This window comes from Pempheris klunzingeri, chromosome 1 (assembly GCF_042242105.1).
Source record: "Pempheris klunzingeri isolate RE-2024b chromosome 1, fPemKlu1.hap1, whole genome shotgun sequence".
NCBI classification, from domain to species: Eukaryota; Metazoa; Chordata; class Actinopteri; order Acropomatiformes; family Pempheridae; genus Pempheris; species Pempheris klunzingeri.
In genome coordinates, this window is record NC_092012.1 from 20514807 (window position 1) to 20536450 (window position 21644).

Sequence of the window (21644 nt, forward strand, 5' to 3'; positions counted from 1 at the left end):
GTGTGTGTGTGTGTGTGTGTGTGTGTGTGTGTGTGTGTGTGTGTGTGTGTGTGTGTGTGTGTGTGTGTGTGTGTGTGTGTGTGTGTGTGTGTGTGTGTGTGTGTGTGTGTGTGTGTGTGTGTCTTTAAAACTGCCGGTCTGAGCATCACAGTGGAACATTGTTGGATTTTTACAGTGTATTCATACTGCATCCCTTCCAGTGCTTACAGCAGCAGACATGAGCCTGTTATTAACATTAGTATATAGGCTCAGAAAGCGCAGCACCCCATGACAAACAAAGTGAAACTGACAAGAACAGTGAATCTACAGTCTGCTGATCATGGCTAGTGTCATTTCATTTTTCTATTGAATCATTTAAAACGTGTGTAGAAACCGTTACTCGTGTGGCAGCGACAGGACATTCATTGTTCAGGTAGAAGTAGCAGAACATCTTTACTCAACTTTCAACCGTTTTTTAAGCTTTGAATTTAAGAGAATGAAGAAAATCTTTTCCTTACATCAACTTTAGGGAGAGCACCTGACACAGGAACTTAAAGGTTCAGTTCACCTGAATTATAAATTAACATATTTTCTATTTAGCAATATAGATTTAATATATCTAAGTTTTGACATATGTTACTCTGAAATTTTCTTGCTCCACCCCAGTAAAATGGAGGTCAATGGAGCACTGACGTTTAATTCCCTGATAATCTAGATAATCCACATATCTGCCTTGGTAATATTTTTTTTTCTTTTTCTGTAATTTGGGTGAACCAGTGACAACTTTGGAAGACAAACACCAAATCAGATCAGTCGTAAATAACCAGCACTTTAAAGATGAAACAAAATGCCTTGTGCCACAGAAGCATCGACTTCAGAAGCACAGAGTGAATCTTCAGATAAATTTGGAGGCAACCCTGTGGTAGTGAAAACTGCATCAAACATTCATGTTAACAAGAGGCTGAGATGTTGGATTGAGCTCAAGATTCTTAACTATTAGCAACAAATGTGTGTATGATACTTTCAGAGCTGCAGCAACTTGCCAATTCAACAATCAACAGAAAACAAATTACCAACCATTTTAACGACGGATTCATTGTTTTAGCTGCTTTTCTCTGCATTTTGTCATTCTAAGTTGACATTTTTGGGGTTTTAGAAAAAACAAGAAATATGCAGATATCACTTAAGTCTCTGGGACATTGTGATGGACAAATGTAACTTTTTTCTGGCGTTAATAGAATAAACTATTAATCAATTGGCAGTCTGCAGATTAATCAGTAATGGGAAAAAAAAAACATTACTTGCAGCTCTAAACGGTTTTTAAAAAATATGAAATAAAGACTGAAATGATGATGTCCATCTGAATCAGAGGGTTTTTTTTGTGTAAAATGAGACGTGGACTGAAACTGGAAACGTGTAATGAGTGCAGTACGTTTTCATTTTTTAGAACATTAGAAGAAGGAATTTAGGGCTTAATTCGTGTTAAGATGGACATGTGTTGCTGTAAACTATGCAGGCATTTGCTTGGAAAGAGCAGCCTGTGGACTGTTGCATCACACTTAACAACAACTGGGAGCTGGATGGATGAACGAGAGCACAGCAGCATCATCGTAGCTCGAACTCGGGGCATTGTGAATGAACAGTGTACGTGTGAACTCATAGCTTAGCCTCGTGTCCTTCGTCCAGGTTGATCCCTGCGTCACGACTACCTTCCAACTCTGGCTGGACTCTAGGGAGCGTCATTTTGTAGGGGTGCGGGAGGGAGGGTACCAGAGAAAGTCCAGGATAACTGCCGTCCAAGTATGCGATCAAAAGAAGCTCCTGATGAAGGTTAGAAATGGTGTGGTGGTCGTCTGTTGCCGTCTCCTCTTTCCTGTCTTTGCTCCTGTTTTATGATTCATTCAGCAACCTTGAGACTGTATGGCTTCACTTGTGTGTACGACTTGGATGTGTTAGTGTTTGCAGACTGAGACGCCAAGACCAAATAGGCTGCCTCACGGTTCCTTACTTGGTTCGGTTTGATTTGCACTCTTGCTTTGACATTTAGCATTCAGCCTATATTTGGATCGTATGCGAGTGTGTTTCAATCCTGGGGGAGAGAGGGATGGTGGTCGGACAGCTCACGTCTGGAGCTGTGACGTGGTGAAGGCGATGTCTGAAGGTATGCTATGTGTATTCATGTATACAGACGTTTCTCAGTCCAGGGAGACTGTGGGGCAGCCCTCACACCTCTGGCTGTTCAGCAGTGAAGAGTTGGGATGTGTCTGTGTGTGTATTCAGTTCATGGCATTGCCCTCACATCTCTGGCTGCTCTGCAGTGACTGGCTGGGTTCGGGGCTCAGGCGACTCGTAGCGCTGATGGAAGTTTCTTTTCCTCAGCTTCTCTGGAGCTTTTCTCCACAAAACAATTTCCTAAACACGGGGGCAGAGTAAGGGATACATGAAAACCAAGCCTAGCAATCCAAATCATCATCACAGTGTCGGACAAACAGATGCGACAAAGTCCAGAAACGAGAGAAAAACAAGAACTAAAGGAATGCAGGAATGCTACATATGCTGTCGCGTTGTCCCACCAACTGTTGGTCATGAAACATGAAACCACCGACAGGATATAAATTGTGCCACCCTCGTGTGCTTGTACAATGTCTATGGTACAATACAAAAAGAAGAGGTTCACTTGTAAAAACAGTGCTCCATACTGTTAGTAACAGTGGTCAAAAACTCAACAGGATGCCTTTAGTGATTGTTCACTATTACAAAATGTTGGGTTTCCTCCATCTCGTCTGCTCCGAGGGCTCAGCCCTCGTCACCCAGCTGGTTGTCTGGCGGACATTTGCCAGCTCTAGAGGTATTGTTTGATTGTCTAACTGACTCAAAAACAAAATTCTTACTGTTCAATCAAGCAACAACCGCAGAGCTGACAAAGGTCCCTTTGAGCTGGATGATGAGCAGGGAGCTCTGGCTATGGGAGGAAAGGGAAACACTTCATTTGTGTGGACTGCAGACGTAATTAGGGATGGGCCATGATTTTCCAATATTCGCTTAATTATGAAAGATTGAATAGTTTGCACGACTATCGTCTTGTTTTAAAAAGTATATTTTCCTCTGTCAGTAGCAGTTGAATGATACGGAGCGTTGAGATGGAGCCAGCTCTGTAAAGATGTGGACACAAACGGTCTCTGACTGTTGTTTAGGCAGCCTGAGTCCCCTTTCATCCAGCCAATCTTTGCGACCGGACATTAGCTAGAAGCAGCCTTAAGTAGAAAGCTGTGATCCCTGCCCTCCCCCCTCCTCCCGGGACGCTCACCCCTCCCTCTGCGGCGCTTGGTCCAGGTGGACAGAAGATGTTGTGGGCATTAATGAATCAACATCTGCTTTATTCCAAACTAATTCAAAAGTGTAATTCTGCCATAAATAATACGTGTTTCAGCAATAAATGCGAAAAGAATTGGCCGATAGTTAAAATGCCCGCTGCAGCCGTGTCGTGTGCGTTTGTGCAACACAAACAACCATACAAGATCTGTGTAAACACACACACACACACACACACACACAACCTGGACAATACTCATTATTACTGTGTGTCTCAGTGTGCTGGAGCTCACTGATGTAGTACACTACGTTAGTGTGTTACCTGCTGTTTAAAGTATCTTCTGTCTTCTTCATCTACCAGCACCAGATTAAGGAAATAGCGTACAGAGAACTTCTTGTTGACATCCCTCATGGTGGGTGTCATATCATACCCTGTAAGGAAACAGAAGATGTGATATGCTGCCTCTCAAACTTAAAGTGAACTTCAAGGTCAAAATTTGCCGAAGAGAAGAAAAGACAACTTACCTGCCAGGAAGAGTCTGATGGGGATTGATTCTCCTTTAACTGGAGCGCCATCCATGATCTCATACTTTGCAACCGTCTCTGTCTCTGTGGTAGTACTGGGACCTGAGAAGTAGGACAACAATTCCATTACAGGAGTAGGACTGAATACAGCAAAGTGGAGCACAGCTGACTGATGTCTCTATCAGAGAGTAAACCAGCTACAGCATTTTACAGCTAGAGGAAGCTCAAAGAGGACGAACTATCGAGTTAGCACAGCGCAGTCATGCTGCTGGTCCCTTCACACCAACCATCCCCGTGTCTCATATGGGTTCCCTTAGATGCTTACCTATGCCCGTTATCTCCTTCTTGATGAGCTGTAGCTCCATGTGTTGGATTTTGATCCTGACCAGCAGGAAGTAGATCTTCCCAACAATCACGTCCTTAAGGTGGTATCTAATAAAGACACACGTCAGGAGAAGCTGTTCAAACTGACTTGTGGACGTCTCTTATTGGGATCTGGGGTTTGCTGAGGAAGCAATAAAGACTTCAACAGAAAAGTTATTGATCTTACTTGGACTTATTGTATTCAAACTCAATGTGCAGACAGTCTTCTATGCCGACCTCCATCTTGATCGAGTTGTTGACGTCTGGGTAGGTGGCCAACTGGTGGACAATCAGCTCGTATTCCTTCACTAAGTCTGAGAGACGACGAACTATTGTCACCCTGAGGAAATACCTGCGAGAAAGAGCCACAGACATTACGACCTTAAAGAGCCAGACTGAGACAATGCAGAGCATGCTGTCATCCAACTATTGAACACTGCATCAGTGTGTGACTACCGTGTAATAACAAGACTGAGAGCTGAGAGAGCTGAGATGGGAGAGACCTTTCTATCTTCACGTGTCAATGTGTTTTATCATATTTTGACTAGTCAGTATCATTTTCAGTGGTCAATCAATTCTGATTAAAACCAGAGGGCTGCAGCTAAGAATTACTTTAATTATCCACTAATAAATAGTGATTAACTGACATAAAATGATGGAAAAAGTTTTTTAAAAAGAGTTAAGCTGTTAAAAAACGAAACATGTAAGCACTATTGTTTCCAATAACAGCAACATTTTTATTGATCTCTGCAGGCAATTTCTCTCACTGCCCCCCTCCAGTTGATTAAAAGCGTTTGCTGCCATGAGTTTGAACCTGGATACTAGATGTCCATCAAAAACATCGAGTGGGAGTAAGACACATGTGCACAGTCATAAATAAACTCCATGAGATGGATACAACAATAAAACCTGCAGTCTGGTTCAACTGTGTGATAAATATACCTTAGCCTGACATTCGCTCCAGTATAGGACTCATAGGGCTTCTCCACCTGCATGAACTCAAAGTCGTAGCTTCTGTTCTGATTGAGCTCTCCGGGTAGAGCCAACTCTTTCACCAGGTCCACAAACTCATGAGTGTTGCTTTTATCAGAGAACAGCTCTGAAATACAGCAGAGTGGATTTAGACTGGCTAGAAGTCTGGATGGTGACAGTTTAAACACACTTCAAAAAGCTTTACACACTAGCTTTATTACAGGATTCCATGCACTGCTCTTGTTCCCCTCCTCCTACTGCAAATACAGTTGGACAAAGGTTTAGCTCCACTATGGCAGGCTGCACATGACGACCACATGCTCTGATAAACCTTTTAGCCACATGAGAAAGCCAACAGCCTACAAGCAGTGGTGCAGCTATGAAAGCCCAATGCACTCGATTAACAGATGAAGAAGTCAAATATTTCATGGAGCTAGCAGAAAATGGTAATTTAGAGGTTTTAAATGTTTAAGAATTCATCATACTCATAAGTAACAACTCTCCAAAAAACTAGAGTGACAACAGAGAATGACACATGCACCACTCTAATCACGCTCACCGATCTGTCCAACAAACTCGATGCGGATGCCCTGATGCTCCAGTCGCTTTCCTCCCTGTTTCACATTTAGATTCACCTGGACGGGAAACATTTGAGGAGATCAAGTATCACATGGACCAAAAGCCGCGTTGTCACAATGACAGTTTGACAATATTTAGCTTTAGAATAGACTGAATAGATTTCAGTTTGACAGAGAAAAACTACTAAAATGATCTTGGACAAGAGCTATACATTGTTATGACATATCTGCTGGTGCTGCATTTACTTGTGTTACATGTACAATATATACTGTGTAACCAGCCAACCAGGCCAACATCACCTGTAAAAAGAATACTGGTTAGACTGCAGTGCTACTTCATAAAGTTATACATCAGCTGATACATTCATGGCTCTGAAACAAAGATGATTCACTACCTCTCACAGTCAGAGCAAATCTTGCACACACGTAAAAAGAACCTTAATTTCCCACTGGGCTCAGTTAAGGAGAGGATCCCAAAATAGACTAGGGTATGGCCGTAGTGGTTAGTCCATTGTCTGCAGACTGAATACTATAAACTAATAAGGAAAATTACACCTAGTTTAAATCATGCTTTCTGTGTGTAGGACCCTGTTACTGAACCATGCGGAGCTCTGCAGCCCACTTTATAAATGATGGAAACTCAGTTTACCTTGCCAGACACAGACTCTCCGTCGTAGAACAGGTAGTGTTTCTCAACTTTCCCATCTTCTGTTTTCAGCTCGGCTGTCTTTCTGCTCTCTGCGTCGTTCAGCAGGACGTCTATCTCACAAACGGGCCCGAACAAACCCCCCAGGAAACTCTGAAACACAAAGGAACACGGACACATGATATGGACAGACTGATGTATTTGGCAGTCATAACACACACACAATAAAGCGCACACGCTCATTTCCGTTGTGGCCCTCTAGGCTGACTGGGAAAGTGGCAGGGAGTCTGAATAATTATTGGTTACAAATATCTAGTAGTAAATGATTATTTACACACAAATTCAATCACTCATCAGCAGCTGCACGGCCACATTGTTTTCCTCTGAGCTGGCACAAAGTCACAATGACATGCTTCAGCATGCAGGAGCAGCAAAGCTGAAGCAATCAGCCCAACCATCAGCATGTGAGGAGGGAGCAGCCACTGGGGGGGCTGGCTGTGTCCCGTTTAAGGATGCATGGATCCTGCAGATCGACCTAATGAGCCTCACGGGAGGAAACAGCATGATGAGTCAAAGTCAGAGGGAGTCAGCTTACAAATTATTCCATTTTCTCTCCCTATCAATGAGCGATCAGCGCTTTTCTAACCAGCAAAACCGCAGAAACAGGAAAATATCCCCTGAGTTTGAGGAGTCGCTGCTGTTGCAGTGACAGCCGGAACAACTTCACATTAGCAGCAGCGTTAGCCAGCACTAACAGCCCTGCTAGCAGCCAGGCTCGTCCAGCTAAACCCCCACAGACACAGGCTGGAGTCATTTCACTCCTTCGCCAACACTTTCAGCTCCTGTCATCAGTGGCCCAGGCTGGGGGGTGGGGGGGTGGGTGCTCTGCAGCCACACAGCCGTGAGAAGGCACAGCCGGCCTGGTACTAGCGCTAGTGGACCAGCCCAGCTAGCTCCGCTCTCAGGTCGAAACGTCCCACAGCCACCGTCAGCTGGAGCTGGGCTCCGTGGGAGCGCTGGCTTTCATCAGGTAAGCCCCCCCCCAACTTCACCCCAGTGTGCTCCGGACAGCTGATGCTGGTTTTTCCACTCACCATCTCGGCCGTCTAGACAGTTGAAGCTAACAGCTAGCCTCGCTCCGTGTATCCCGTCAGTCTGAACCAGGAGGTAGTACCGAGGCTCCCCGTCATGTGACCCGGGTCATGTGGGTGTGGGCGGGGCGGGGTGTGGTGGTGGTGGGGGGTACAGTGGCCACCAGACTGTACAGTCACCTCCCACTTTAAAACAATCATACTGGTTATTATGATGAGGGGAGTTTGTAGTTAGAATTGTCTGTTGGTCCAGAAACAAAGGGGAGCACACATCAAACCCCCCAACAGCTGGATTCATCCCATAATATCATTAATATTACTAATGACAACTACTGACTCCTTGTGGAAGTTGCTACTTTAATCACAGCCTAGTTATTAGTATTGTTAGGGATCCCTTCCCTCTGTTGTCACGTCCTGAGTGGAACACTTCACAGGTCAGAATCAGCTCATCAGTCCTCTCTGCTGGACAAACTGCTCCATCTCCTGCATCCCTCTGCTGCTCCTTACTTATCAGCCAACACCAAGTATTGGTACCATTTGAGCCTTCAATGAGTTTGATGCATTAATTGCATTGCTTAGTGTGTGAAATGTTGTTTTTAAATAATGCTAATGTCATTAAAATATTTATGAGTAGTACCGCAATATGTTATAAACATATATATCCATTAGAAACATGGATTTATAGTCAGTTTAGATTCAATTTGTGCTTCTTCTTCCTGGGAATTACATAACTAGCGAGCATTAAAAGATAATCTCTCGTGTCCTCAGCAAGTCTAGAAGTGAAGGCTGAAGCAGGAGATTCACAAAGTGCCCAGCTGAAAGATAACACAACACACTTGATAAAACGTAGTGAAAACACAATTCATTAATGTTGTTACAAATCCTTTATTGATAGTAGAAGTATTTTAAATGCAAATTAGACAACGCAGAGCATGTTGAAAGGCATGCATGTGCACAATACATATTTTGAATATGTTCCTGCTCACAGTGGTTAAGATTGCATGAATCTGTTCCTGAGGGATTTGGGTTTGCAAGAATTTCTTGTTCAGCCTTGCAGAACAGACGTATCCAGAACAGGCTGTATAACCCTCCTGGAGAAGTAGAAAGTGTCACAACATTTGAGACAAAGGGATCATATAATATAAATAAGTCTTTGTTTTTGCGTGTCTTAAAGGAACTCATACGTCATGGCTCCTGAAAGAATGGTTGGAAACACAGCTGCACAGAGTGAGCTATGCGGGACAAAGGCGTCATCTTATTGCACTTATTATTTGAAAGCATATTTCTGATTTTATATTAAAAAGCATTTTCCAACTTACACATGTTTTCCACAAGACAGCACAAACACAGGTCACTGCCAACATAAACTAAAGTGTCCATATGACTCCTTTATGCTGACCTTTGTGTTACTTTGGCAGCTAAGCTTTTATTGATTTTTATTGATTTGTTCTTTTGCCCCTGAAAAGAATAATTCCCAGCAATAACAATGAGAATACAATATATATATATATCTGGCCTTTGTCAGTCTCTGAGAGAGTTTTTCCATCCCAAATTGGTGATGAAATATTTGTTTTATTAATTGAATTGACAGGGTGGGAAAAACACAGATGCTAGCCTTGCGTATGTGTGTGTCTGTGAGTGGGTGGGTGTCCTCTACGGCTGCAGAAGGTGGTCTTCTTTAAGCTCGTGCTCTTCTGGTTTTGCCTCTCCAGCCAGAAACCAGCTGGGAAACGACCGCCTCATGGCATCCATATCCCCACCTACAAGCAGAAAAACACAGATTACAAGGGGCAAAAAAAAACGAGGGCCGAGCAAACTATTGAATCGGTGCAAATGAAGACCTTTTCCCCCCCAAATGTACCTTTGTACAGCTCCGTGTCTTTGTCTCTCCAGGACTCACCAGAGCCTGTCTCACTTTTAGCAGACAAAAAGGCCCAGTCCACGAATGTACCATCAGCAGAGCCTTCAAAACCTCCAGAACCGCCCTCGAAATTCATAGGTGACTCCCCCTCTTCACTCATCATCGGTGTTTCCTTCACTTCTTCCTTTCCCTCCTTCCAAGATGGACTCTCACCCTCCACAGGCTCAGCCTCCCTGGAAACAGAATGCGAGTCACAAATTGAAAAAAGAGTTTGGCAGGTTGTAGCTGTCTGACAAGGCTGACCAACTTCATCATTTTAGTAAATTATACTTATGTTCATGTAACCTCATCATCTATGACATTTTCACTACATACATACATACTACAAACAACAACAAATTAGCACAAACTAACTATCAGTCAGTCCTTGTGGACAGTTTAGGATTCTAGGTTTAAAGACCTTACCAGACACATTTAAAGACATTTAAGAATACTTATGTAGATTAAATTTTACCAGTGATGTCATTTTTTCCCTCAAAAGTTCAATAAACCACCTATAAACCCTTTGGCTCACTCCTCCCTTTGCACAACAAGGATTAACGCTCCCTTGCTTTTTCTTGATGAATGAATGATAAATATAATCCTCCATTTGTCAGAATCAGAATCAGGATTCAGAGTTTGGGTCTCAAACTTCTCACAACACAACATTAGGAACAATAGGAATTACTATTATTTCCTCTACATTGTCTTCCCATAGGTGCATTCAAGCTCCCACTTCAATGTAAAAATGCAAAACGCCCTGTTCGTCCATTCTGGGCTACTGTAGAAACATGGCTGTGCAATATGGCGGACTCAGTGGAAGAGGACCCGCTCCCTATGTAGACGTAAAGGGCTCCTTCTACAATAACGAAAACATGACATTTTTCATTATTTTATGACATGTTATAAACCAAGATTGAGAAAATAGTTTGGTAGTTTAAATAATAATGAAAATAATCATGTGCTGCATCCTTCTGCTTAGTGACAGTAACAATAACCAAAAGACATTTTTGATAGAATGCGGCCCTAAGGGTCAGAGTTGGCTGCTGCTTTGTTATCTTTGATGTAAATGACTAGTCACATTGAAACTATTATTCCAAAACAGAGCAGAGGCATCTTCTGGCTTGAACTGACTGAGTTGATAATTATATTCTGCTATATTTCAAGTGTTGTTGAAATAAATCAGTCAAAGTAAGAAATTACAGTTTCCAGTTTAATTATTGTGTTTTAGTTGCTGCGTCCTTTTTACATGAGGCCTTTTTACAAGCCTCAGAATAGCCATTTTCTAGTCAAGTCAATTTTATTCATACCGCTCAAATCACAAATTTGCCCCGAGGGGTGTTATTGGTACAGCAAAGAACACCCTCTACCCTTAGACCCTCAATTCAGATAAGGAAAAACTTCCCCCAAAAAAGCCTTTAATGAGAAAAGATGGAGGAAAGCGTCACTTTGTGTGGTACATATGCTGATCCAAAACAATGGACCAGAAGCAACAGCCCCCAGGCGTCACAGCCCACTTCCTCTGAACACTTCCTACTGGTTTCCTGTTGAAGGCGAGCTGTAGAAGGAGGGCTGCTGCTGGGGCTGCGGTGTTTTTAAGCAAGCTGAAATGATGTAGGAGGCCCGATAAGACTCTCACTAACAACACACACATTCCATGGCAATAATCCTCATTTTCAAAGGTATCCACTTTTATTCAGTCTGTCCCCAACCATCCTCTCTATTTTCTGCCTCTGTTCTCCTTTGTGTCTCCACTCTGTAACCCCAAATCTTATATAGGATTAATAGCGGAAGCTTCACAAGTCATCTCATTCTCAGACTTAAGCCGTTTTTATTGATCAGACCAGGTAAAATCACATGAAGGTAGTGGCTCAGTAATGACGCATACACAGCGAATATCTCCGTCATCCACCTTTGCGATTCCCCTTTGTACATATCTGAGACAGCAAATACGATATGACATGAAGCAGCGTCTTTGTATAGGTCAGTGGATTTTATTCAGCTATCTATGTGTTGTGAGTACATATTTAGTACATTCTAAACACACTGTGTGACTTCAACAACACTGTGGATGGATAACAGCTGGACCTTTATCCTGCAGATATCCTGCCACATGATTTGTGGCTCTACACTTTTGAAAAGTTTCCTTATTTAGAATATAAAGTCATTAACCGATAGGATCAGTGTTGATTAAAAGGAACTCTGAGGGCTGAGACGGAGTGTGTATCACAGACTTTCTCAGCAGTCGCACACATTAAAACCTTTCTTCTTACTTTTGTTGTTTGTTGTATGAGCTAGGGGGAAACTAAGCATGAGGTTCATTTTTTGTTTTGTCTACCAGGATGTCACTTACGTAAGGGGTGTACTCTTCGGTAAAATTTATGCTGATTTATTTTGGCTCAATAATTATGAAAAACTTGAAATGTGCTTTGGAAAGGAAACCTTTTTATAGCAGATTTTCCAAGCTTGGGAGAGATGGCAGGATATTTTGTTTAGGAGCGAGCTGCAATTTTGTAATTAAATGAAATGTTTGACCACTGCAACTTCTTACATTGCATGGCACTGAAGGGGATCCCTGTTGGGATTTAAGTAAAATCTGCAATCTGCATCATTATCTAAAAATTAATTAGAAAAATGTTAATTCACTAACTAATTTCTATTAAAGGGCATAATTGGGTTTGTCCTAGCATGACTGGGCAGAGCTCAGAGATATTTACCGGATAGATGGCTTACCCCAACTAGTGGGTTTTACATTGTGTGTGTTTTTTTTTTTGAAGTAAATCAACAGAGAGATAGAAGACGAAGCGTGGTAGAAGACACGATGACACAAGAGATGAATTTTTCAAAACGTACAGCAGCATAAATGCTGTATACGCACAGAGAGGAGAAAGAGCAACTGCAGGATGCAATTAGTGGATTTGCGCCCACATCATTATGAGGACATGATATCTGTCTTCATAGACTATTTCAGCAGGGTGCCCTGGGCTCACTGAACTACCTCTGTATTGCAGTTTGCAGTACACAGGGCTCAAGGATGCTCCCAGAAACACACACACACACACACACACACACACACACACACACACACACACACACACACACTCACACATTAAAACAACATGTAGCTTATGAGAGTTAATGTTGGTATTTGTGACCAGAACTGAGTGTCCTTTGCACTTTTGCTCTTTGCCGCTCAGTGGCCACAGATCAACATCTACTACTTTAAGCAGTGTTTACTCCTTCTTCTGTGCTCTGTGACTATATGAAACAGACCAGGAACTCTATAGGTCTTCTTTATTCCAGCTCTGACCTCCCTGCTCTCTCTCTCTGACAGTCCCTCCGTCTGTCTTTATCCCTCCACGTTGTCTTCTATTTTGGCTTTTCTTGGCCACCTACCTCACACTTATACACTCGCAAACACACACACACAAAACCGTGGCTGTGTCGCTGGAGTTGCGTTAACCAAAGTAACAGATCCAGTGCAGCATCAGCCTTTCTATTTTTAAAGTCTGCATTTACCTGACAACAGTGTTATCACAGGGGTGCTCACTCATTGTAACAGTGAAGTGAATTCACTGCTGCTGACACACTCTCACCTTACTCACAACTCACAGAGCAAGTAAACCATCACATCCCAAGCTTGTACACAGAAACACACACACACACACACACACACACACACAATACTTACAGATACTGTGCAGTTGAAGCAGGCAGTTTGGCTGGTAGGTCTGTACTCCATGCCATTTCTGGACTTTGATGAGTCACACAGTTGGCCTGGTCGCCCTCTGGGTTACATCTCACAAACTTATACACAGCGGTTCTGGGTGCTCCTGCAGAGAGAAAGGTCACTGAAGTTTCATTTGTGGGTTTTTTCAACTTTGTACGCAACAATTTGCACCTGAGTTAAAGTGTTCTTGAGCAACATCTGGTTTCTCAGTCCAGTCCAGTGTGACCATTAGGGTGTAAAAGTTCCACGTTTGGAGAGTTTCAGGAAATTATGACATTATTCTGCAATAGGGTAAAGCGAACGTTGGCCTCATAGCTGCTTGTTTTCTTTGGTAGTATGTTAAGAACAGGAAGTAACGACATCACGGCTTTTTCTCAACACACCGCAGCAAGTTGATCACGGAGCTTATTTGATGCTAAAGGAATGAACAGTTACAGTTTTATACCAATACCCAGTGTAAAGAAAGTTGTCCACAGCCATCAAGTGTTTCACTGCTGCAGCTAGATATCAGTACTGCATTAGCCGTCCCTGTTCATGTAAGACTAAACGTATGTTAATCACTTGATCCTGACTGTTTGGTGACTGATGCTGGGATTCTGTTATGGACTCATGAATGCTTCTGTGCTCTGCCACAATCCCCCGTTCCTGTTTTGTCCACAATGCTGGGCTTTTGGCACTATCACACACTGCTCATATCTGACAGTTGTGCCAATATACTGGAAATGTGGGTGTTAGATGTGTGGTTTCCTGTGACAAATAGTGTGAATCTTGCGTGTCAGCACATTGTCAGAGTCACTAGAAAGGCCTGATACAAACTGCTGCTGACCTGTTGATTGACTGTAGGAGTTGGTTCTTCATTTTTAATCCTAATTCTACTATTTAGCTGCCTTTCTTATTTCGGTCCATAGTTATTGGCAAATTTAAATAATTAAAACAGTTTCTTTTAAAAAACAAAAAAAAAGTTCTGTTTTTTTACAGTTTTTTTTACATTGAAATAAGATTACAATCTTCTTTAATAAATTCCCTGGGTAACAACACCTCAGTAGTGGTTTAGACACATAAACATCATATAGAAAACACATATAGAATAATACTTAGTGAGACTTTGTTATTTGTTAGACTCTAAAGAGTCTATAACATTATTTGATTTAAAAACATTCAGTGTCAGATATAATTCAGCAAAAGTACAAGGAGGGACAGTTAATTTCCTTTATCAGGGTTTCCCCATGACCGTTATAATCTCCTTCCTCTCTCTATTGAAAAAAATGACACTAGGCTTCTTTTGTCATGGTGAGAGTCTAAAAACCCCCTTACATAGTTTCAACAAGACACATCAGAACCTGAGCAGGAAACCGAAACGTTTCTGACTTCATATGAACTAGACCTGACAGGGCCTCTATGTGCTCTCTCTCAGGAGCCTAAAAGTGTTGGTCCTGATCACAGCATGTGTTGGAAAAGAGCAGGACACTTTAGTTTGGCACTTCAGGACTTTACAGTAGTGTTGTGTGAGGTGTCTGTACATGTGGGGAGATATGAGGCCAGCAGAGAGGACAGAGGAGCCCCGGCACTGAGCCACAGTTATCACATTAATGCGGAGTCACAGAGGAGTCAAGTGGAGCAGCTCGAACTCATCTTGTCAATCAAGAAGCCAGAACACATCCACATGGGGTCTGGAGCTCCGACAGACACGAAGTGCTTTAAATGAGACTAATGAAAAAGGAGCTCACCCTCTCCGTGATGTAAGGCGAGGCAGAAGAACGCGAGCAGCAGACTCAGTTTCATCCTCAGGTTGGTCTCTTCTCAGTAATCGGTAATCGCGAGTGATCAGGCAGTCCGTCTCCACGCTGGGGCTTCTCCTCTCTGTGGATCTGGGTGTGAGGTGGCTCAGACAGTCAGACACCCCCCCCCCCTGACAGAGCTCAGCCCGCCCAGCGCGTCATGGTTTCCTGCTGCACGGAGAGAGCGAACATCCTCCGTGGAAACTTCTGCAAGAGCCGCGCACTTATCAGATAAGTGCGCACTGAGGAAATACCAGGAGATCTCAGCCAAGATTCAGTGTCAGTTTCTGATAGTGAGACCGAGAGGAAGAGGTGTTTTATTTTGGATAGAGATAAGAAGACCTGCTTTTACACGAAATTAATTAAACTGAATTTTTACTCTGCGTGTGTGTGTGTGTGTGTGTGTGTGTGTGAGAGAGAGAGAGAGAGAGAGAGAGAGGGGGGGGGGGGGGGGGGGGGTTGTTTACTTTCTTTTAGCCGATCTTATTTTTTGCTTTCTCTTGTTGTGACTCCTCAAGTACCGATGATGTGCAGATGATGAAAGGAAAACGTCCGCTGACAACGAGTTGTTGCATAAAAATAGATTTATTACAAAAAGATCAGTTGTCCAACAGGCTCCATGGTTGCCTGGACGTAACCCAATTGCAGAAACACATAACATATCAGATACTACACTCTTTATGTCAAAAGGCTAAACGGAGAAATAAGATCATTCAGCAGCAATAAACCACCAAATTCTGAGGGTGTCTAACACCAGGAAGAGTTGTTATCCACAGCACCACCCCCTGAGGTGCCTGGCTATGCAGGTCTATGGCAGGCCCATGTGTAAATGGCTGGGTGTGTGTATCACAGTTGTGTGTAACACATTGTACTGTACTGCACGCTTTTGTGTTTGTTTGTTTTTCATCGTGTGTGTTTGTGTCCTGCAGATTAATTTAATCAAGTACATTTACTCCCGTCCTGTGCTTGATTACAGTATAGAGGTGCTAATACATGTGCATTTGTATGTTCTGCTGCCTTATATGTTAAATACACCAGAGACTTGAGAGCTGCTATTAGGAACACAACACAAGAAGCCTGTGGCAGGGAATCAAGTCATTAAGCATCTACAGGGAGGATGCAAACAGAAGCGATCCGAGACGCCATTCTACCAGACGACCTCAGCAGCTCCCACGCCAGACTTGACCAACACTCACCCCATCCTGCAACACTTGGATACTCACAACACACACGGCTGCTGGTTCCTGGATTACAGCTCCACCTTTGATATGATCAGGCCAATGAGGCTGACTGCTGAGCAGGCAGACGTGGGAGTACCACCACCCACCTGGAACAGGAGCCTGGACGTCCTCACAGACAGACCACAGGTGGTGAGGATGGGGAACAAGTTCTCTGCTGAGGTCACAGTGAGCACAGGAGCCCCACAGGGTTGCTGCCTCAGCCCCAAACTCTTCTCACTGTACACACATGACTGTGCCTTCACCCTAGACAATAATATCATCATCAAGTATGCGGATGATGCAGTCATCCTTGGCCTCATCAGAGGTGGGGATGAGTCATCATACAGGGACCTGGCTCACTGTCTATAGAGAGGACAATGATGTTGTTTTTTACATAGACAAAACCAAAGAACTCATTATGGACTTCAGGAGGAGAGCCCCCCCCCCCTCCTCTGCAGTCTCTCACCATCAAGGGCACTGAGGTGGCGCAGACTGATAGCTGTAAGTTTCTCAGCCGTCACATCACAGAGAGCCTCAGCTGGGCTAAAAACACTGTGACAAACGGTGAAAAGAGCACAGCATTTTATCAGGCTGCTGAAGAAGGCCGGACATAGACATCAGCCCCCCTCCCCTCCCTCCCGAGCCTACAGAGGACTTGTTGAACACATCCTCATCAGGAGTATCACAGAGTGGTATTGCAACACCAGCCTGGCTGAGAGGAAATCATTGCAGCGAGTCATCAAAACTGCAGAGAGGGTCATTAATGATTTTACTATGTGTAGATGTATACTTGTATACAGCTTCCTTTTTTACTGCCCTTACTTTTATTCTGTATCTCGTTACAAAGCTGACTCCGAGTCTGACTCTTGAATTAGCTTCCCCTTGATCACATTACAATGCTGCTCACGCTTGAAATGATATGTATTACAAGTAATATATAGATGATAGTATAACACTCTCAATAGGGCGTTATAGCACAGGGGATCATTTACTTCAGAGACATGTTACTGTTAATAGCAAAAAGTTCAGTGCAGCACGTACTTCTAATGTGGTGTTTTAATACTGTGCTATTGCTACTTCCATCTCAGTGGAAGACTGAGGTACCTGAGGTGTCTCATGTTTTTGTGTGTGCGTGTTTCTCGCTGTGATGTAAGACTTTGCCGGTAAACACAAGTTGAGATCATTTAAGCGTCGACGCCTGGTGTGCCCCGATGCCTTGGGCAGAAACACACTTACTCAGATGTTGCCCCAGATGCTTTTGGGCTGGAGTTCTAAATCAAGTTACAACGTGCATGTGATTTATAAGAATTGTAGAGATAAAGATAGAATAAGAAGAATTAATTGTGTTGTCAGAGTTGTTTAAGATAATATAATCCTTTAATGATCCCTGAGAGGGGAAACGTGGGTGTTACAGCAGCACAAAGACAGAAACATGTAGGCTACAGATAGATAGAGAAGCTTAAGTGATTCTACTGCATACAATAAAAACAAGAAGAGAATAGAATAAAAACTATATGAGGGCAGTAACTCTGACTCAGTTACAGGGCAATAGTGGTACACAGACAGACACAGCTAATGCTGACCTTGAGCTGATAGTGCTCTTTGTCACAGTGGACAGCAGACAACAAATCTTGTTGTTACTGTTATGAGCAGATATCTTTCTGCTGTCATTTCAAACACTTTAAGAAAAAACCTCCAATATTTATAACTCAGATGTTTTGGAAATTAGATCAATATATTAAACACACACACACACTGTCAGAATCAGTGCCTTCACACATTAATCAGAGCAGTAATCTCCCTTTCTTTTCTCCTATCAAAAACAAAAACCAAGTAACCAGGTTAAAACCAGGTTTTACCAAATGGTATCCTCGAATAACTTGTGGCCGGACTAGATTAGTACATTAGTAACACGGGCCATGACATTCGGTAGAATTTTTCAGTGTGTTTAACATGATGGTGCACTCATCTTCCTGCATGTGTGGATTAAGTGTTGGCTTCAGTGTGTGTGTGTGTGTGTGTGTGTGCTCTTGTATTACTTACTTGATGGGGCCCATAAACTGGGAGCATACTCACAGTGTGGTGCCCACATGTCTTGTGGGGACATTTTGCTGGGCCACTAGGTGAACAACATGTCTTTGGTTTGCTGGTGATGGTCAGGGTCAGGGTCAGGGTCAGGGTCAGGGATAGGTTAATATTCTTTAATTCTAGTGCATATTGAGTAAATGGGAAGTGCCCACTAGGATAGAGACGTATGCTAAGTGTGTTACTCTCAGCAGTCTGTCAAACATTTGCTGAGTTCTTGTAGAACAGGGAAAGAGGCGGCTCCGTGGGCTGCATGCTGCTCGTCTCTATTTCACTGTTGTGTCCTTCTTGCTCCTCTTCTCCTCCTCCCCCTGCACCTGTGTGCACTCTGTCCCTACATCTTGTTAGCATCAGACAAGAAAAGAAGATCCAGAGTGAGAGAGAATTGTTTTTTTCAGCTGACACATTGGTATGATGCTGCAGGAAGTGGTAACATCGGCCGCTATCATTTTCCTTCAGGAAATGACACAGTAGCCTACCCATATACCCACTTACACACATTACTGCATACACTGCATGTCTCCAGTCAACTGCTCTCTTCTGTCCTCTATAATACTCAATACTCAATATATTTATAACCTACACCGCCTGTACAATCACTGACATCTGAAATATTTTCTTTAATACATAATATGTACATGTTTCCCTGCAGCAGCCACTAGGCCTACGCTACTGCATCTATAAAAAGTCAGTGTTTATAGTCAGCTTGGCTCCCATCCCCACCCCATACCACATTATGTGAGTTTCATGTCTATTGTCTGAGTAACCAGAGTTTATGAGAGTACAGACTCGCGTGTTCACACTCGCAAAAACACAAACACAGACGCAGGAAAACACACACGCAAGTGTTAACATATAAGCAGTGGTGAGGGAACTGCCCAGATCCTTTAAAAGTAGTCATACCACACTGTGAAACTACACCACTACTCAAGTAAGTCATTATTATCAGCAAAATGTTCTTTAAGTATCAAAAGTATAAGTACTCACTCTGCAGTGACAGGTGTGAGAAAGTATTATCTAAGAAGTAACAAGTAGTAGTCTTAACTAAAGCTGGAGCAAAAAGTACAATATTTGTCTCTGAGATGCGGTTGAGTAGAAGCTAAGTAGCTCGAATTTGTACTGAATATATGAATAAACATAATTAGTTACATTCCACCACTGCATCTATATAAACACACATGGACTGCAGCAGTATTGAGCCAAAGCTATGAAAACACAAGACTTGAGCTGGACTACATTCTTTACAGATAACCACAATGAGCTAATGTAATCAGTTTGTGTTAAAAGAAATGCTATAAATGTAAGATGTAAATGTCTCTGAGTCTTGTGTTGCCTTTTGGTGAGAAATAACTGCAGATAGCAGCAACCCCTGACGCTTAGCATCTTTTGTTGCTGATGTTGGGAACTGTGAAACTGAGAAGAGAATTTATGCCAGCATTTTCATCTCCTGAGGGATTATAATCAATATATTGTTAATATAACCTTTCTTTAAAGAGTTAATCTCATTGAGATCAAGATCTCTTACGTAATAGAAGCTTGAGTACAGCAGAGGAAATAACAGAGATAAGACAGATGACAAACACGGCCAGCCACACAGCACGAACCAACAGCACCAGAAACATTTAGAAAAGTTAAAAAGACGTTTAGATTCATCACGAGACATCTAGAGTCATTTTATTGTAAACTCACTCATGTCTGTGCATGTAACCACCAATCAGCAGTTATTCTTGATAAAACTTGATGGAAAAAATGTCGATACCTACAAAATGTCAGATATCACAGACTGAGATATGCACTGAGCCTACACTGGCTGTGAATCTGTGAGTGTATTCTATGTGACGATGGGTTTTCCAGTGAGCTCTCTTGGCCAAGCTCACATTCACTGCTAATTAGTGTCAAATGATTTGTGCTGAGCAGGTATGTCATGTTTTGACAGGCATCAGTAAGCTTAGTGAGCATATTACAGAGCCGGAACTGCATGTTTTATGCACTGAAATTGTTTCCGTTGCATCAAGAAGCCACACAAACTGCAATTTACGTCACAATTAGTATTTTGACTTGCATGTCTGCGTGGTTGTGAATGTGTGGGGGAGGAGGTGTGTTGGTGGTGGTGAGGCCAGATCTGTAAAACTTGTCACACATTTCTATTCTTGATGAAAAGAGACACAATGTGAGCTGTTTCACATATTAGCCTCATGCACACACACAGGTGGGCCACAAATTAAAGGAAAAACTGACAAAGTGCGTGGAAGGGAAGCATACTTGGCATAATGTTTTTTCCACTGGCGTCCATCCATACAGAAGTCAAGACCTCGGGGGACTTGGACGTCTGTGGTGGTGATCAGTCTTGTCATCATGATGTTACCAGACTGGACCAAGTCACTGCCCAGTAGGTGAGGGACACTGTGTGTAAAGCCATAAGGCCCTCAGAGACGAAGCAGCACGGAGTAGGGCATCAGCCCAAAGAATCTGACCTCTGTTACAACCGTTTCCTCTTCAAATCACAGATATACTCAATAGACTCTAATCTAACAGTTTGAAATGAGGGACCTCACAATGAAAGCAGCTGCGTTTCTTTGCCTGTGACTTTCTTAATATTAATATGAGCTGTCCCTTTATCGCTGCCAGCTGTAACACAGCTATGTATGCAGTTTTTGCTTTGTGGTAAATGTTGACAAACAATGGAAACATACACTACTCACAAAAAGTTAGGGATATTCGACTTTCAGGTAAAATATATTGAAAATGTAAAAAGTGAATGCTACAGTGACATTATATCATGAAAGTAGGGCATTTAAGTAGAAGCATGCAATGGTAATTTTATTCATCTTAAACAATTTATTGAAAGAAAATCTAACAACAGTGGTAGGTATACCACAACAAAATATTTTCAGTGTCTCAATAAATTGGGATGTGGCCAAAGGACGTCCACTCCTCTCCTTTCTGTGACTCTTCCAGTCACTCTGTATCACTGTTACAACCTCCTGATGACACTCTGTGACCCTCTAAGCTCAGTGGACACCTCCATCTGAGGACTTCCTGTTTGAAGCCTCGCAATGGCGAGGTGCTGCTGATCAATTGTTAGGTGTCGTCTTGGTCTCATGATGTCAGAATGTGAAAAGCAGGATGAGGAGGACTGTTTAAATACCAATTCTAACTGAAGCAGGAAATGTATTCATGGATCAAACCTGTTGTGAATTTTGCTGTTAAGCTTCTTGTTAGAGAACAGCAACTTGTGCAAAAAGTACTGAAACACTGAACAGTTGAACATGCGCATTCAAAAGTTTAGAGAAGGTCACATTAAGTTCACCTGGAAAGTTTAGAATGTATTTTAGGTTCATCCTGAAATTTCACCTGAAAGCCGAATATCCCTAACTTTTTGTGAGTAGTGTATGACAAAAAGATGCAAGCAGAGAAACTGTAACTTTTATAGAACTTCATAACATTGTCACAGTCAGTTTAAGA

At 42.7% G+C, this 21644-nt stretch overlaps 2 protein-coding genes across 2 annotated transcripts; both read right to left on the reverse strand.

The window, feature by feature from the left end:
* Positions 1-1420: 1420 nt before the first annotated feature.
* Positions 1421-7553, reverse strand: vps26a (VPS26, retromer complex component A). The gene is made up of 9 exons (XM_070828076.1): positions 7470-7553; positions 6379-6528; positions 5711-5786; positions 5122-5278; positions 4367-4531; positions 4142-4248; positions 3817-3918; positions 3614-3723; positions 1421-2391 (listed from the first exon to the last, which is right to left on the reverse strand). Exons 1-9 carry the CDS (start codon positions 7470-7472, stop codon positions 2275-2277), a joined length of 987 nt encoding a protein of 328 aa, XP_070684177.1. The 5' UTR covers positions 7473-7553; the 3' UTR covers positions 1421-2274.
* A 782-nt stretch (positions 7554-8335) lies between these two features.
* srgn (serglycin) lies at positions 8336-14974 on the reverse strand. Its single transcript, XM_070836265.1, has 4 exons — positions 14824-14974; positions 13058-13199; positions 9328-9560; positions 8336-9226 (listed from the first exon to the last, which is right to left on the reverse strand). Exons 1-4 carry the CDS (start codon positions 14876-14878, stop codon positions 9120-9122), a joined length of 537 nt encoding a protein of 178 aa, XP_070692366.1. The 5' UTR covers positions 14879-14974; the 3' UTR covers positions 8336-9119.
* Between the last annotated feature and the right edge of the window lie 6670 nt (positions 14975-21644).

What these genes read in the sequence shown, in the direction of transcription:
- vps26a (XM_070828076.1), bottom strand. An exon ending in GAGAGTCTGTGTCTGGCAAG is followed by an intron (nt 5,787 to 6,378) that starts GTAAACTGAGTT and finishes TTTCCCGTCCAG; the next exon opens with GTGAATCTAAATGTGAAACA. An exon ending in GGAGCGAATGTCAGGCTAAG is followed by an intron (nt 4,532 to 5,121) that starts GTATATTTATCA and finishes TCTTTCTCGCAG; the next exon opens with GTATTTCCTCAGGGTGACAA.
- srgn (XM_070836265.1), bottom strand. Translation starts at nt 14,878, where the DNA reads ATGAAACTGAGTCTGCTGCTCGCGTTCTTCTGCCTCGCCTTACATCAC. An exon ending in CGCCTTACATCACGGAGAGG is followed by an intron (nt 13,200 to 14,823) that starts GTGAGCTCCTTT and finishes TTCTCTCTGCAG; the next exon opens with GAGCACCCAGAACCGCTGTG. An exon ending in GCTTCAACTGCACAGTATCT is followed by an intron (nt 9,561 to 13,057) that starts GTAAGTATTGTG and finishes TTCTGTTTCCAG; the next exon opens with GGAGGCTGAGCCTGTGGAGG.